At 39.9% G+C, this 17,826-nt stretch overlaps 1 protein-coding gene across 1 annotated transcript in view; it reads left to right on the top strand.

The window, feature by feature from the left end:
* ADAMTS5 (ADAM metallopeptidase with thrombospondin type 1 motif 5) overlaps positions 1-17,089 on the top strand; it is a 48,376-nt gene extending 31,287 nt beyond the window's left edge. Inside the window, exons 4-8 of the mRNA XM_027887085.1 lie at positions 3,878-4,161; positions 5,307-5,490; positions 5,928-6,103; positions 6,745-6,920; positions 10,186-17,089. Of these exons, the coding sequence (XP_027742886.1) occupies positions 3,878-4,161; positions 5,307-5,490; positions 5,928-6,103; positions 6,745-6,920; positions 10,186-10,741 (1,376 nt within the window). The 3' untranslated portion in view covers positions 10,742-17,089. The remainder of the gene's footprint in view (positions 1-3,877; positions 4,162-5,306; positions 5,491-5,927; positions 6,104-6,744; positions 6,921-10,185) is intronic.
* The last annotated feature ends 737 nt before the right edge of the window (positions 17,090-17,826 follow it).

Here is a 17,826-nt window from a genome sequence, read left to right as displayed (position 1 = left end):
GAATCTCTTTTCTTGATAGATCAGTCCTTCAGAGACCTTTGCTGAGTAACAGTCTTCTTTTCTGTTGAAATTTATAATTTCACAGTTATTTATTTTAAATCAAAGATCAGTCTTAAAGGAATGAAAACACTATCCATGAGGTAAAAATGGTCAATGGTTTAAACTGCACATTCTTCGAATTCCTGTGCTGAAAGGACATGCATTATTTTTGGAAGGGATATTCTAGTCTTATTTTCTTATTTCAGACAGTGAATTAATCTGTAGCTCCATAATTCCCATTTGTAATGCACATTGAGTGTATCAGAAACCACAGGGTCCTAGTAGAGCAATGCTGCCTATCAGCTTTGGGCTGATAAAGGAATAGTGCAAACATGCCACAGTTCTGTGCTTCCTTCAGGTTAAGTATGTGTCTACTTTTTGGGTTTTCCTTAAGTGAGGCAGATGTACTGTTATATAGTTTCAGTTTTTTCCCTTCAGTTTTGTTTTCAAGAAGGAGCCCTCCTCTAATCTTGCCTCAGAAAGAAGAAAATCCCATCCTTTAAAGTGCTTCTAGGGAGAGGAAACAATCCTTATTCATTTGGGTGTAATTTCAAGAAGTGCAGCAGGCACAATGAGCATATGAATTGTGCTTTGGGATGACAAACAGGGCATGGCAGCATTGGTGTAAGGAAATAAAATAGTTCAACTGCTCCTTCTTATGGGTAAGCAAAATTAAATATGAAGTCCAGAAGTTTGGATCTGTTAGCAGTACTGTATTACAAATGAGCAGTCAGTGTCTTACCAAAGGTTTAAGTAAGCCTCCCATGTAGATTTAGATATTCACCCTGTAGTGCTGTAATAGAAAACTTTACAGTCTTTACTCTAATTCCTTGACACAGCTTTGTCAAATACTCATATTGCTAATTTCTACATTTGGAAGGTGATGTTGGGGACTAGATTATTCTTATAAAATGGGGGTACTTACTATGTAGGTAGGCACTCCTAAACTGGGTATTCAAGTTCCCATCGTTGTGCAGAGAGGTCTAATCAATGGCATCAGCAGCACTGCGGCTCATCCGTTGCCTTAGTGGTGCTTAATTACACCATAAACTTGTTTGCCTCAGTAGTGAAACACCTGACAGCTGACTGCACTGCAGACACCAGCATTACATACAGCTAAAGTCAGCTGAATAAATCCCAATATAAATGTCTTGTCCAAGGTCAACCAGGAGGTCTGGGGAGGATCAAGGTCCTGCTTCCCTGTGTCCAGAGGCCTGCTCTGAGAACAATAAACAGTGTTGTCATGATATCACCATTTGTTTTACACTCATGAGATGACCCCAGACAGCAGTTTGACATTTAGGAAGAAAAGGCTCAGTTAGTGTCCAGAAGAGAGTGACATTTATTTCCATCTGCTTTTAGTAAAGCCTTTCCAAAGGTACTAATTGCCATTATTGTCATGCCAACCACGAGGCTGTGGTATGATTGCCTGGGATTTATTGTGTTCAGCCACAGTGCTCGGTGCAACCTGAAACAAGAACTGTTTGTATTTTAATTAATTTATATCCTGCTTATCTGCTTCCTGCACAGATCTCGTTCCACCTTTTTTTTTCCCCAAGATAGATTACACAAAACATTGAGAGAGATAATGAGAAGGCTTAATTAGCACTGTCATCAGCAAACAATGTTGCTCTATTCCAGGGCACAAAGATGTTCTTTGGTACTCGGGACAAAAAATGGGAATTGCAGAATATACATGTTCTGTATATTGAAGTGTAACAGTGAATGGAAGCCCTCTCTGCCCTCTCAACCAGGGGGCCCAGGGCAAACTTTTCTCCAGCTTCTCAAATCTTGTTTTACTATTGCAAGTAGGAGGTTGTGCCAGCTCATGGTAAAAACACCTGCATTTCATTGCAACCTGTCTAAACATAGGCACTGCTACTCTCTACCAATATAATTTTTTTTTTTTTCCTGTGGGGAATCCTTAGGGGTGTTCACTATCTTCAGTTTTGAATTAATGTGTTCTGGAGGGGAAAAATGCTATATTTGCAATGTAAGCTTGTGAAACCTGTTTGTTATTCAGTGTGAAAGGTATTTGAATGGGTTTTAACTAAAATGATTGACAGATAAGTATATGCAAGAATGAGACTTTCCTTTTTCTCTAAATTGGTGTTTTCAGGCGTTTCAGTCAAGGTAGATCTCAGTGAGGGGCAGAGGTGTCTGTCATGGTGAAATGAAGTATTATGATGATGTTTTAAAATACTGAACAACAGTTCTACCTGTGAGTTTGATAAACGTCATTATAGGTACAATAGCAGTGTATAATACTGAATGTTGATATGCTGCTGACTTCCCATCACTGCCCTAACAATGTATTAGCTTCCTTCCTCATCACAAGGTAAATGAAGTAGGATTTCCACTGTTAACTTACTTTACAAAGTGTATTTCTGCCAGTTATGTGCTTTTCAGAAACTGCAGAAAAAAGATAGGTGCTTCATCACTCCTCATCATGTCTCTAATATTTTACACTACAACAACCTTTGAATGCCAGGATACTTTTAAGTATCTTTATCTCATGAGAGTTAGCATTGGCACACCTTGTCTGCATTGAAAAAGTCAGCATAGTCCAGATAAGGCTGGGGTAAATTAGGGTCAACAAGTGGAACAGGTTTAGCAAAACAGAGGGTTTTCAGTAGTAAGTGGTAATGCAGAAAGAATTTTTGGCCAATTTGGCTAATAGGCCTTGGTCTTTAGAGGAACAAAATAACAGTTGCAGTAAGTATGAGTTCTGGAAGGAAAACCCAAGTTATTGAGAAATTAGGTATTTTGAGAAATTAGGTATTTGGTTTGTTTAAATTCACTGCCATTTGAAATGAAATTCTATTCCATTTTGTGTAAATAGTGAGGGTTTTATAGATAGGCTTTTTTCACTCATGATCCAGCTGAAGAACACTGGTCTAGATTCCAAAGTGAGGTAAATTGTGGTAAGTTATTTTGGCCAAGGATAAGTGAAGCTTGCCCAGACCACATATCCCTTTCATGAAGTGTAAAAGAGGTTACACTGAATAAATAGTTCTGCATGTCAACAAGTGAGGTTTCCAGTAGTAAAAAAATAGCTATCAGTAGATGCCTACAACATAAATGGGAATTTTCATGTTTAGAGTGTGCCAGACAAATCTTGACCACTGCAGTAGATCTTAAAGAATATATACAATTCTATACATTTATGCAATTTTTCCTTCCTGGTATTTATGTATTTTGTATTAAATGAATAACCCTCTTCAAACTAATTCCATAAGCAAATGAGTATCATTCTTTAGAAGGAGAGTCTGGACCAGGTTTACCCCCAGCATTAGTTTTGATATGCAGCTTATATTTTTTTCTTCTGGTCTGTTAGGGTTTTTTCTTTTCCTTTTGTTTTGATTTTTTTTCCTTTTTTTTTTTTTTTTAAGTGCCTCACTGGCTACAAGTCTGTGTTTTTTGATTTTTCTGTCATCGCTCTAGAAGCTTTTTTACCATTTCTGACATTCTGTCTCAGAACTCAAATGGCAACTTCGCTTACTTTGCTCACTCCTTAAGTCACAAAGTGATAGTGTGGAATGTGTCCAGAGTCATCGCATAAAGGATGAAAGGCCAAAGGGACCCAAGTAAAACTCACTTACACCCTCAGATGGGAAATAGGCAGCTGGACACCTGGTGTGCTGCTGGGTGAGAACACAGTGGCAGAAGTGTGACCTTGTGCAAAACCTGTTGTCATCTCAGAGAGCCTCCCTATTTCAGTCAACCTCCTCTGAGCGGGCTTTGCTGTCGTCATTGTTCTGCCTTACCTGTCGGATTTGCAGCTCTACAGAGAAAACTAGGAAACGAGTAATAACAACAGGCTGGATGGCTCTTTTAGGTAACTGTTTGCTGGACCAACCGAGGAAGCACATTGTGGGCCCCGAGGAGCTCCCGGGACAAACATACGATGCCATTCGTCAGTGCAAGCTGGCCTTCGGGCCCGAGTACACCGTGTGCCCTGGGATGGACGTGTGCTCTCGCCTCTGGTGTGCCGTTGTGCGCCAAGGCCAGATGGTCTGTCTGACTAAGAAGCTCCCTGCTGTCGAGGGAACACCGTGTGGAAAAGGAAGGATCTGCCTCCAAGGAAAATGTGTTGACAAAACCAAGAAGAAGTACTACTCAGTAAGTTACCGGCTTCGACCCTGGGGGATTTTAAAAGGCGTGATCCTCAAATTGCTGATTTTTGTGGGAGTGCAAGGGACTTCATGGAAGTCAGATTGAAAGCTACCTTATTTTTTTAGTGCATACTTGGATTGTTATTGGCGAGGGATATAGGAGAAATGCTGCTGAGGTTCAGGAAGCATGTTTTCTTCTTCAAGTGTGAAAGCCTTCATTCCTGGAAAACTGGGAGCATCCTTTCAGAGTAGATGATGTGCCCATTCATTAAATCAGTACCAGGACATAGCTCTCTGACTTCTTGACCATGGAATGCAAGACAAATTAAATCCGTAAATTTAATTTACATCCCTCATCTGAAATTCCCTAATTTCAGTGAAGGGAAAGGTTGATGAAGTTAATACAAAATATACTTTCTGCAGCAGAAAGGTTTATACCTCCAGTGACAGAGTCTCCTCTGTCCACTATGCATCTGAAGGCTCACGAGAACTGTCAGTTCAGATACTTCTAAATTTACTGGGCAGATAGTGGCCCCACAGAAGAGGTGTGGACTTCTTTGTGAAAATATTTGGAAACTATGAGATCCATTCAAATCAAGCTACAGCCCTTATAACACCCTTTTTTACAGATGTATAGACTTCTATGTGCTATTGCAGTACTGTTTCTAGGTAGCCAGCTTAGCAGAGTTGACAACTCCAACTCTTGCCAGTAATTCAAAGCAGTACCTACACATCACAATAATTGGATTAATTTGATCATAGATTAGCTTTATGAACATATTCTGGGAACCAGAAGCCTTGAAACCAGTTTAAAGGGCCCTTTTGGTAGGAAAAGCAAAAGATCAGAGAGCAGCACGTGAGACTTCGGGTGATCTTTGTGGTGCATTGGTGTCTTCCATGGAACAATGAGAAGGTAGCTGTGTGGAGCAAGGCCTAGTACTGCCTTTGCCAAATGAGATGTTGTGAATGTGCAGATAAAAGACAGAAATTAACCTTGCTGGGAGAAAGAAGTCTCCTGAGACCTGTTACCCCCGATTAAAATGACCAAAGAATTGCCTTGAATGAGGAAAATATTAGCAGTGACTTTGAGTTGTCGCAGCTTTATTCGCACTTGGATGATGAACTTACCTCCTACTGTTTCCTCTGTTCCAGGCTTCCAGCCATGGCAACTGGGGCTCCTGGGGGCCCTGGGGACAGTGCTCCCGCACGTGTGGTGGGGGAGTTCAGTTTGCTTATCGCCACTGCAATAACCCAGCTCCCAGAAACAACGGGCGGTACTGCACGGGCAAGAGGGCCATCTACCGCTCCTGCAACGTCGCTCCCTGCCCGGCCAACGGTGAGTGCCCTTGTGCTCCAACCTGTCTGTTTATAGGCAGTAAATACTGAATATCTGCTTTAGAAGGACACAACAAAGGTCCGCTGTAGTTTCCCCAAAATGTATTTACCAAAGCGAGACACTAATCATGAATACAGTATCGTAATTATTCACCCACATTCTCCCTCCCAGACTCCACAGAGAAAGGTCACGTGAATGAAAAAAGATTTTCAGTCCCGGAAAATGCAGTGCAATGCACATATTAGACCTTTAATGCTTATTATGCCATGGGATTTCCAAGCTAAAACAGTTGAAGGATTGGAGGGCCAGTTCTAAGTAAAGAAGTGACATGATGTAACTTAAAAATTATGTAAAAAAGAAATTGAAGTAATAGATGGACATAATGATATTTGCAGAGTGGTCTGAAACAGCCGCTAATGATGTGAATAATTCTGCAGCTAAGTCTTTTCGGCAAGAGCAGTGTGAAGCAAGGAATGGCTACCAGTCTGACGCAAAGGGTGTCAAGACATTTGTTGAATGGGTCCCCAAGTATGCTGGAGTACTTCCCGGAGATGTCTGCAAGCTCACCTGCCGAGCCAAAGGAACTGGCTATTATGTGGTGTTTTCTCAGAAGGTAAGGGCAACGCCAGTCATGATTTCATGCTCCAGTGTAGAAGTGTCCTCTGTAGAGAAATCTTTCCCTTCAACCAGGAAAAAGAAGTTAATCCTATGATTCAGAGATTTCACTGTGTGATTAGATTTAATGGTTTGATCCATTGGTTGTACATTAGGCCTCTAAAATGAGGTGAGTTTTTCCACATCTCAATATGTGAATTCATGAAAAATATGAGCCTCTAAGTGCTCTCTGCACTGGTACGTTCTCAGAAATGGCTAAAGGGGTTTCTGCCTGGAGTTTTCCATTATTCTGGAATTTTCTGGAGGAGAAAGAGTACTATGAGGATAAGGGTAATTTTAACCCTGAATTAGGCTTAGGGAGTCCAGAGTAAATCTTACAGAGCCAACAGCCAAGTATTGTAGATGTGAGTTGTGGTCAGTTTGTTCTGTCAGATGGAACTCAAACTGGAAGTTACCTGTCACTGCTTTCAGCAGTTTACTGAACTGCTTTTGTGCTGGGGACGCTAGAGAAACTCAGTCTGGTCTGTCAGGCTCTCTGTTCAGAGTAGGTGACCTACATAAGTAACTCTGTTCTGCCAGATCCAAAAAAAGTCAGTCTTTTCTGTGGCAGTTTTAACTGAGGCTCGTTTGATTGCCCAGGTAACTGATGGCACTGAATGTCGACCGTACAGTAACTCCGTCTGTGTCCGAGGGAAGTGCATCCGGACTGGTTGCGACGGCATCATCGGATCAAAGCTCCAGTATGACAAATGTGGGGTGTGTGGAGGAGACAACTCCAGCTGCACAAAAGTCATGGGCTCCTTTACCAAAAAGAGGTACTGATCTCAAGTACTGGTAAATGTGTCTTGTGCAAATAATAACTCTGCTAATATGCTGCTTTCCGTATGTCTCTCAATGCAATTTGCTTTCATATGAAGATGAGGGGGGAAAAGTACATTGCCTGTACTTATATTGCACTTTCCAGATGTGTACAGCTGGCTCTAAGCATTACCCTGAAACTGGCAAATCATCAGCTGGCAAAACACTGTACTGAGTTCATTTCTGATACAAAGTTCCAGTGATGCAGGTGAGCACCCCATTAATGGGAAGGCTGCCTAGAATAAGGCATAGCAACTTGCTAATCTTGCTGTGTCAGATGGACTGTGGTTCCTAGAGGAGAGAGAAAACGGAAGGGAAGAATGAATCAGAAAGTTTTTGGGATGAGAATTATCTCTGTATCTCTGAAATTTTGCATTTCCCAGCTGTTGTTGCATTAGCAAGTTATGCCCTGAGAATGTTTTTTCATCTCCTCTATGTTGAATGACAGTGAGGGCATTCCACGTGATTTTGTGACACACATTCCATGTATAAGTAATGGAGAGAAGCAGACAGCTATAAATATCTTCCTTAATGGCTGAAAGGGATTATACCCTGAAATCACCTTTTCAACTGCTGAGTATGTGTGGAGTTTAGATAATTAGATGAGATACCAGAAGTAAACATTGGCTTAAGTGTGACTATATCCCTTCATGTCCATTGGCATAATATCAATCTCCAGATGGATTGTTTTACGTCAAAATATTTATAGCAGTTATCCTTTTTTTCTGTCAGAGTTCACCTTTTAACTGTAGCAAAACTTAATGCTTTAAGTAAAATAAAAGGAACCGCCCTCGTGGTTTTCCCTCACCACACTGAAGGGGCAGTAGGCTTTGTATTTGAGATAACAGTGTCAAGTAAGTCTCCTGTCTGTCTGAACTCATTTTCCTCCAATTCTTAAGATTCAATAGAAAAATGAGGATTTTTATTTATCATTCATATAGCTTCCAGGGTCTAAGAGGATTGCTGTAGAGATCTAAACGCAGGAACTTTTAGTTGACAGCTTCCACTCAGAATCACTGACTGCATTAGTATAACATCTTTATATAGAAACTTGATTTTGTTTTATATCTTCCAAATTCTTACATAGCATATTGAAAGCTACCAAAAGTTGAAATACAACTCCTGAGATGACCTTTCATTTCTATGCACTTCAATACACAGATTAATAGCAGTCAAAAATGGCTTTGAGAGTGAATTTATTCTAAAAATAAACATAACTAATCTTCTTCCTGCTAAACCAATGATTGCTCACCTAACGGTGCCAAAACACCTCTGCCAAAAGGAATGGCTTTCCATCCAAATTAGCAACTATATAAACCAAATCTTTTCCAGTTTGTAAATATTGAAATGCCTGGGATGTCTAAATGAAGACAGTGGGAGATATTCTTCATATGATTCAGTAATAATCCTTATGCTGGGATCCAACCTCCAGCAAAAGTGTTAAAGGGACTCCATGAATTTCAGTGAGGCCAGATGCCCCATTTGGAAAGTCATAGTAACCAGTCACAAGTATGTTCCAACTGGATTTTGGTTGAATTTTGGACTGACGATTTATTTTTACTGGAAATGTTGTTTGAGACAGTTCTTTTATGCGAGTAATTGACTTCAAAATAAACCCCTCATTAAAATAGTGAAATCTTAATTGTATGCAAACAGTTTTTACAGTTGTGTCTGAAAAGGCAGTGGCTGTAGTAGAATTGTCTTTCCTCCACTGAAAAGTGGCAGCTCAGGTGCTGCTATCCATTATAAATCTAACTGTAGCAATCTGTACATTAAGTGGACAGGGAAACTTAAATGCACAACTTAAATGCTATAACAACATTTGTTTGTACTTTTTTTTCTTACAAAGCAGGCAAAACATAATCTTCTGGGAAACTTGCTTCCTAAGAACTTTTTTTTAAAAAGCTCTAAAGCCAAGTTATCAGAAGTTTGGAAAGAGGAGAGTTAACCCTGCACGTAGTTCTTTGTACATATGGAGTGTTGCAGTTCTTTATGCAGATGACTTGGATCCTCCAGTATTGCTTTTAGTTTTTGAACAAATGATTTTGTAACCTTAATGACATGTTTTAACAGGCCTCTTCTGGCAACTGTTACGTAAAAATATTTGTGCAGAGTCCACAGCCTGGGTTTCGCACCATATTCCTTCAGGTCTATGGAGGTGCTAAATCAGTAGAGTTTTAGTCATTGTCCCGTAACTGCTGGAAATAGCAGGGAAATGGCACAAGCATTTCATGTGTGTAGTATGTGCAGTCACTACTTGTGCAGCCAGAAATTCTCAAAATTAGCAGTCTGTTCTTTGAACAATCCCAAAGGACACCCCTTCACTTTTATATATTTTTAATGTATTTTCTCATTAAACCTTTAGGATATAGGATACTTGCAGGATGGTTTTGTCACGGATTTAGAAATGAAAATATGTGTCTCCAAAGTCCAGCTGGTAGCTTATAGCTATGTATAGTCTTTACATTTTTTTTCTATGTATCAGTAAAGTTAAAATAACATACTTGAGATAGTGACAAATTCCAGCACACTTGCACATTTTGAATGCTTGTCACTTTCAGTAAAAGAATTTATTACCTTTTTCTAAGTCTGATGTAAGATATTCCATAAGTAGCAACATTGAGAACTCTGTGATGATACAAATTAAACATTTGGGTGCCACTCTTATTAGACACTTGACAATTAATCATTGGGTTTATGAATTTCAGAGTAAACAAATTTTTTCTCAGTGATCAAGATTATTTTTAAATGTTCCCAAGGTACCTCTACCCAGCTGTTTCTCTGCTCATGCTTTCCTTAATCATCATTTTAGTAAAGACAGCAAGAAACAGCTGTAACCAATGCATATCTCATTATCTTTTCCTTGGCAGGCAACGCGTGCATCATATTTCGTATCTCCCACCCTTTGGTGAAATATATAAGCTATCTGTTATTTTTCATTCCTCTTGTATCTGACTTACATAAAATTGTTAGTAAAGCTAAAGATTAGGCAGTCTGAAAGAAGTGCAATAGAAACTTCTTCAAGAACATAAAGAACAACACAGTAGACCAATACTGGAAGCTGGTCATATTAATCTAAGACGAGCCTCAATCCAGCTGGATTCAGGTTCTGAACTGAAATGAAGCAAGACATGCCATACCAGAGACTTTGTGAGGCATTGCAGTAAGACTTGAGGCTTATTTTGTGCTAGCTACTGAATGCTCTTCTTTCTCTCCGTTCAGCAAGGGCTACACAGATGTAGTGAGGATCCCCGAAGGGGCAACCCACATCAAAGTTCGGCAGTTCAAGACTAAGGACCAGAGCAGGTTCACTGCCTACCTGGCCCTGAAGAAGAAAAACGGTGAGTACCTTGTCAATGGGAAATACATGATCTCTACTTCAGAAACAATCATCGACATCAACGGGACTGTCATGAACTACAGCGGGTGGAGCCACAAGGACGATTTTTTGCACGCGATGGGACACTCCGCCACAAAGGAGATTCTTATTGTGCAGATACTTGCGACCGACCCAACGCAGCCCGTGGATGTCCGCTACAGTTTCTTCGTGCCAAAGAAGCCCGGGCAAATGACTAACTCTGTCACCAGCAAAGTGACTCCGCAGCTCACGCAACCCCGCTGGGTTACGGGGCCGTGGCTCTCCTGTTCTCGAACGTGCGACACGGGATGGCACACCAGGACTGTCCAGTGCAAAGACGGGCATGGAAAACTGGCTAAGGGGTGTCTTCTCTCTCAGAGACCGTCAGCATTTAAACAGTGCTTGTTGAAAAAGTGTTAACCTGTGGTTGTGATCTTCTTTAAAAGAGGTTTGATTAAGCCATTGTTGACATACTGGTATTAGGTCTGCCCAGACAGAGAGAAGCAAAAGCTTCAATGTGCTTACATACAGTCTCAAATTATGGGCAGAATCTGCCTATTTGGACCAAATGAAGATGTGCACTGCTTTAAGTAATAGTAGGGTGATCTTAATATGTCAAAAAAGTCAGCATTAAAGTTGTTACAAGCCCTCTGTGTCTGCAAAAATGTAAAATAAAATAATGCAAAAGAAGAAGAACTAGTGAATGGAGGAGCCTGGGATATTTAAAGGTTACAGAATCATCTCCCCCTTTTCACCTACCTCTAATACAGTATGTCCTTAGAAAATGTCACATGTACCCATGATCCCACAGTAGCTTATTTTATACTGTTTTGTAAATATCTTTCATTCAGTATGTCACTTTATATGACATGGTTCTATTAAAAAATCAAAAGACAAACTACATAAGCAAAGTGATTGACCAAAGTATATCTGTAGCCCTTGTGGACTTGGTCCATTCTTCAAAAAGGGCCACAGATGTTTTACTGGAAAATGAAGAGCTTGCTGCTGGTTTTAAAAAGTAGTACCTTTTGGTTTTGACAAAAGGAAATACGTTTTCATGCTAGGAATTTCCTGACAGTATATCATTATTCTAAGACAAATACTGTGTTTCCACCAAGAAGTTCTCAGAAGGAGCGTTGTGGCAGCTTTGCAGACCAGGAAACCCCACGTGTACGTTGCTCAAATACCAGGACCATCAGCAGCTCCTCACCATGTGTGTGTCAGGCATGCACAGAAGGAGGATTTGGCTGCTTGGAGGAATTTGTGTACACTGTGCTTGTAAACCTTTCCCTAATTCCGGCTGTGCCACAGCTTGGGGTCCTTGTTGTCGGTTAACAATAGCTGCTAGCTGCTTCTTTCCATGAAACAAAGGCATACTGTATTTTGTAGAAGCTAGTTAGAGAACCAAAAATTACAGGTAAGATAATCAAGTGTCTTCTAACTCAGATGTTCTGAGGCTGTGTTCAGCTGCTTTCTCTGTTATTTTCTCTATGGCTTCCACCTTGAATTTAACAATGTGTAATGTACCTACATCTTTTCAAGAGGCTAAAAAGGTCAAAAAAAACACAGCAAGCAGTTAATATTTTATCACTGTTTTGTCCATCATGTCTAACTCTGGTATTCATCTTACCAGCAAACATTTATAACTATTTGTCTTTTTTGATTGTTTTGTGTGTGTTTTGGGGTTTTTTAAATCTATAGAAGGCATTCATATTTTGTATATCTACCACATTAGGGAGGAAGAGGGGTCACTAGGAAGTCAAACCACATCAGGATGTGGAGGACTTGTCCAATATCAATAAGACTGTTTCCACAGTACAGGCAGTAGCTGGTAATAGTTTTTATTGGCAGCAATTCCTGAATCCCATTATTGTTTGGTAGAAGTTCTGTTGCTGAGGATGGACATTTCACCTTATGCAGGTGGAGGCCTGATAGCAATCCTGTTAAAATTGCTTCCTCTTACATCAGCAGGCTTTGAATTAAGCCTTGACATAACAGGTAGTGAAAAAAATGGTTAAAAAACGGATGGAAGTGGAATCCCATCTGTCTTTTATGCCTTTGTTCGTCCACACAGGAGAGAACAGGATTGCAGGATTTTTCAGACAAGCCTCACAGCTGTAAGTCAGTGGTACTGGAGCACCTCAGGCTCTTCTGAAAATCCCAGGCATGAAATCAGGAGGGAAGACTTGTCGGAGTGTGTAGCAAGAAGGGCAAGTCTGACTCCAGGCTGACACAAACATGTTTTTGCAACTGTGGTATGTTTGTATGAACTCTTAGAAATCATGTGATGATTTCAAAACAGCATAGAGTTGCTACATCCACAACTGTGAAACCTGGAGAAGTATCTATTTTTGTACCTTGTTCTAAATAAACAGTAACAGGGGCAGAGCCTCCTCCTCTGTTAAACAGATCACCAACAAATGTTACTAATCATCTTCAGCTTTCAAAACCGGTGTGGCCTTCTGTTCAGGAGTAGTCCCTATGCAAAACTGTGGATCTTGAGGAAAACCCCCCATTTAATCTTGATCCCACCCCAAGAACTGAGAGGCTCTGAATATTTGCAGAGAGCCTTCTCTGCCTGTTAAAATAACATCACTTTGGAATGCCTTATTTTCCTTTCAGGTAATCAAATTTTTATACTTATCTATATATTACCCATGTTCTAGAACCTCTCGAAAAAGTCCTTAACAAACAGAAACCATCATGAGAGGAAAAATCAGGAGATTAAATGTGTCTCAGAACAGACTTAACATTTGTCTCAGCATACAGCTGCTGCATTAAGTGGTATTTGGTTTTCCTGTGTTTTTTTCCTAATAGAGACAGAATGTACAAGTATTTGTCTTTTCATGATGGTAATAATTTATTATATATTAAAAAGGATGAGTAAAGCTTTTGGATGCTGTTTAGGCTCCAGAAGAGTAATACCATACACGGGTATAAATTTAAAGCTTCCTTAGATCAAGAGTATCTTTTCCACTGAAAGAGTTTATTTATATAAATATAAAGAAGTATGAGAACAAACCACTATAGTGACTTTACCCTTTTCACCAGTGTAGCAGTGAAGCACATTATCATGAGCAAAGAGCAGTTGCCCTTCTATGGTGAGAGGGCAAAGGGGACAGACCAAGGCAGGGCCCCAAAAGTGTAAGAACTGCTAGGTCAGCCTGCTGTAGTTAACACAGCCTGCCGTAGTTAACTCTTGCTTTTTTAGGTGTTCTTGGTAGTCGGATTCCAGTTCCAAACCTTCCTTCTGCCAGTCATGGCTATCTCATGTAACTGGTGAGTGAAGAATTGGTGCAAGGTATCTGACTTTGTCATGTCCACGTCTGTTCTCCACTGTCACTCACTCCGTTACATCACTGTTTACATCACTACCCAGTGTTGCCAAGCTGGAGTCATAAAATGCACCTAGGGGATAGAAACCCAGAGTTTTGCTCTTGGCATATTAAGGAACAATCCTCAGTTAAATTCACACTGACTTTGGGACACACTTCCAGTGCCCTTAGGTGAATTTGGACCTCTAAGCATCGGTGGGTTTTACAGCATCTTCTTTTCAAGTAAGAGATTCTCATTAGAAAAAAGCCTGTCAACTTTGGTTTGACTGTATACAAGAAATTAAATTTAGCTGCCCTCCTGTGGAAACAGTTTTATCACAAGGGGGAGAGGGAATAGTCTTGTGGACTAATAACAACTGTTTAAAAAAAAAAAAGGCAACACAGCACTGAAAAAAATAAAGTAATTTATTGTTTTTACAACTGGTATGTGAATGGATGTAATGAATTTATTTATTCTTATTTAACAAAATACCATTTGTGCAAATTCTATATTTAAAATGTTTTGCTATCATCCCTGTCTCTCTTTCCCGCTCTCTTTTAATTTATGCTTCAGATTTGTGTTGAAAGTATGCCTTGTGAGTTTACATAATATATGGCACTGGTTATATTTTTTTTTGTATGATTTTATTTAGAAAACCTTTTTCATGAAACAGGAGTATATGTGTATACATGTGTGCACACTGTATAGATGTATATTCTTTTTCTGCTACCATCTTTTTCTTAGAGTAGGTTCTAGATTTGTAATTTTGTGACACCTTGTGCTCAAAGCTCCCTGTTGCACTTACACTTCAAAAAACTCACAACTAGGGAGTCGTAAAAGTCTGTGGACTGAAAAAAAAACCCCATAATGGCTTCTGAAGAAGTCAGACAACAGATATGCTTCACTTAGACATGTGCAATTCATGCTGCACCTCAGACTGACCACTCAGACTGGTGCTTCCATTGAAGCAGGCACAGACTTTTAGTACCTGGGAGTCCTCTATATGTGAATGAAGTTCTTGAGTTGCCAGGGTGGCAAGTGAGTCTTCTCTCATGCAGCTTCTTATGTTAAAGTGAAAACACTAAAGAGAATAGTCTTGGGTGCCACTTTAAGAAATAGTTTAAACAATGTATGGTTTGGTTTATGAAGCCTGAACCATTAAAAAAAGGTACTTTTTCAGTGTTTTCACTGTTTATATACATATATAAATATGTATATATGGCTATAAAAAGTCAAAAGCCTTTTCAATGTTTTACTTCATTGTATTCTAGCTCTTTGCACCACATCAGGAAAAGTTAGATACAAAAAAAAGCCAGTAAAGCATTTTTCCATGAAAATAACAATATCTATTTTACTTCCACTTTTCATCCAGTTCAACTACCGCAGAACTCAAGGGAACCAGTATTAGGTCCAGGGAAAAATGTGATACAAACAAACGTACACCTTTTCTGCAGTTTATTTAACAATACAAATGACTCCAGTAGCCACTTCACTGCAAAGGCAGTACTACAGACTGCTTATAAACAACTTCAAGCTGTTGAAAGTCCCCTTGCCTACCAGTGCCCACATTCACCCACGTTAAATTCCAGCTCAGCCTCCCTGCTCAGCCTCCCTCTTGCTGCTGCCCAGGCACTACTGAGGACCCAGAGCCAGCCACGAGGCTTTAGATGAATTAATGGTGGCCAGTGGGTGATGCTGCCTCACTCAAGACACAATCCAAAAATGCCAGGGAGTGGCTACAAGCCGGGTCCTTGATGATCTTCGGGGCAGGCTTTAAATAGGATTTGTAGGGATGGCTCATTAACAGCTATGGGCTTCCAGCAATATGTTTAGGTGAGTGTTTCTCCTCGTCCTTATGAATGCCACGGTGTTCTTTGCCACTGAGGGAGATGGAGCCTGTGACAAGAGGCAAAATTAGATTTTCTGAGCATGGGCTACAATTTTCAGGGGAAAGAAAGTTGCTTGGTTTGGACGGGTTTGTACCTTTTTTTAATTAAGTGATTAAATTTTATAGAGCTACCAGAGTGCATCATTGCATTCATACTTGTAATTTGCAACATTTTTGAGAGGGTGTTTGCTGTGGGTACGCTGATACTAACTTGTGGGTAAAGCTAATTCAACATTCTTGCTTTAAATAACACTGCAAATGCAGGCATTTCTGGTTTATCAGGTGTACCAGTAATGACTCTTAAAGAAACAAGGTCCTCAGCTGGGACCCCAGAAGGTGGCTTTGGACCTTAGAAGGTTGTATCACAAGTGTAAGTTTTCAGCGATAGAGTGCAAAATTTGAAATGCCCAAACACAGGTGAGTGGTGTAGGAGCTTGTCTCCAGAGGCACCACACCAAGCACCCCAGTACCCACCCCTCTGCTCCGCACACTGCAAACTTACACGTTGAAAACAAAACCCACAGCGTCGTTCGCTCTGGATGTTGTCTGTGGGGGGTTCTTGGTCACTGTCAGGACAGTAAAATCATTTCCACACCCATCAGCCTGGCTTAGTCCCTGTTGAAACACACACATGGGCACATGTAGAGCTTCCCCGTGGCTAAATGGAAGTGCATATTGTTTGTGTGTGCATGTGTATGCTTGTGTATATATAAACATGTACATGTACATACATACAGAGGCAAGTTTTTGCATCTCCATTACTCCCACTCACAGGGGAAAAAAGTTACACTGGGTTTAGTTATATCTGTGTAAATTTAGGGTAACTTCATTACATCATTTGGCTTTGCAGGAGGTGCTTCAGACTTATACCACTGTAAGTGACAGCATAATTTTAACTTAGAGTAACTGGTTTACACAATTTATCATATGAACTGTGAAATCTTCAAATAGTTTATCATATGAAACATAGTGACAGTCAAGCATAAATGTATTGTTAAAATCCCATCAGATACAGGAAATAATACGCTGAATTGAAGTTGGAGACAGCGTATACGCCTGTACAGCAATAAACCCTTCTAACTTCTATAGCCAGGTCATCTGCCCAGCACCAGATAAGATAAAATGAATGAGGTATTGTAGGAAAGACTAAGGGGAAAGCACAGTGTTTGGTTTTGCTTAGTTTACTTCACGTGCCTCTTCATACACTGTTGGTGTCAGCACATTCTGGGAGGTGTCACTTTGTGCATTACTGATAACTTGGCTGAAATACCAGTACCCCTTGCAAAAACAAGATGTGTCACAAAACTTTTTTTTCCATCCTAGTATGTGTCCAACCGAAGAGTTAACATTTTTAGAGCACTACTATGTCAGCCAGTTTACATCCTAAAAATGTTATGCAAAATAAAGATTCATTTGAACTGAATTGTACAAGGTCTACACTGTACTATGACACATTGAAGGCCAATATTTTGTTTTGTGAACTATTACATATGTATAATTTACCAGTTGTAATCTTGAAACATTTGATTCTGTGATTTCAGTAAAAGTAATAAATACAAACTGTATCATAGGTCCAAAATATTTGTTTATATGGTACATTCTGGGCAACTGTTTGCTGTTTGTGTCCCACTACAGGCAGAAGAGCATACAGAGCTTGAGCTGATTTCTACATTAAGGCATAAATACCCTTTCTGTATGTAAACACTGCACTTTAGTTGTGGTTGGGTGGAGTTGCAGCAAAGTGTTTGGGGAGTCAGGACACATAACAGGAGAGTGCAGAAGGTGGTATTCAGTGCCCTTCCAGAGCCTCAGATAAAGATCCCTATTACAGAGATTTACCCTTCTAATAGGACCATATTATTATACCTTATAATTCATTTTTCATGCTGATTTCTTGCTTATCCTTTCACATTCCACAGCATTAATTTGGAATTTTTCTTGTTTCCAAAAATGATGCTTTCCAAAGAGGTGTTCTTCCCCAAAGTAAAAGCAAACTCATCCTATCTAAATCTTACTCCATGTGTGCGTCTAATCTATTGATTGCTGGTATTTTTTATGAATTTTGGATTTTGCTTTTTATTAATTTGGAGGTTTTGATTTATTTTGTTTTACAAACTGTGAGTCAAATTGGTTCTTATTTACAGAAACAGTTTTATGGATGCCTAGGAATAGCTTTTCTTCCTAGACTGCTCAAAGGCAGTGAAGCTTTATAGAGCTGTCAGTACCTATAGAGAAGCCCAAGGTCTTCAGAAAAAAATGGCTAATAAATCTGCTTGAAGAGAGCTGTCCTACTAGTGCTTAG

This window comes from Empidonax traillii, unplaced genomic scaffold, assembly GCF_003031625.1.
Source record: "Empidonax traillii isolate 1590-97213 ecotype Southwest subspecies unplaced genomic scaffold, ASM303162v1 scaffold203:size1130161, whole genome shotgun sequence".
Taxonomy (NCBI): domain Eukaryota; kingdom Metazoa; phylum Chordata; class Aves; order Passeriformes; family Tyrannidae; genus Empidonax; species Empidonax traillii.
The sequence above is the reverse complement of the archived record's forward strand: the minus strand, read 5'-3'. Positions and strand labels throughout refer to the sequence as shown.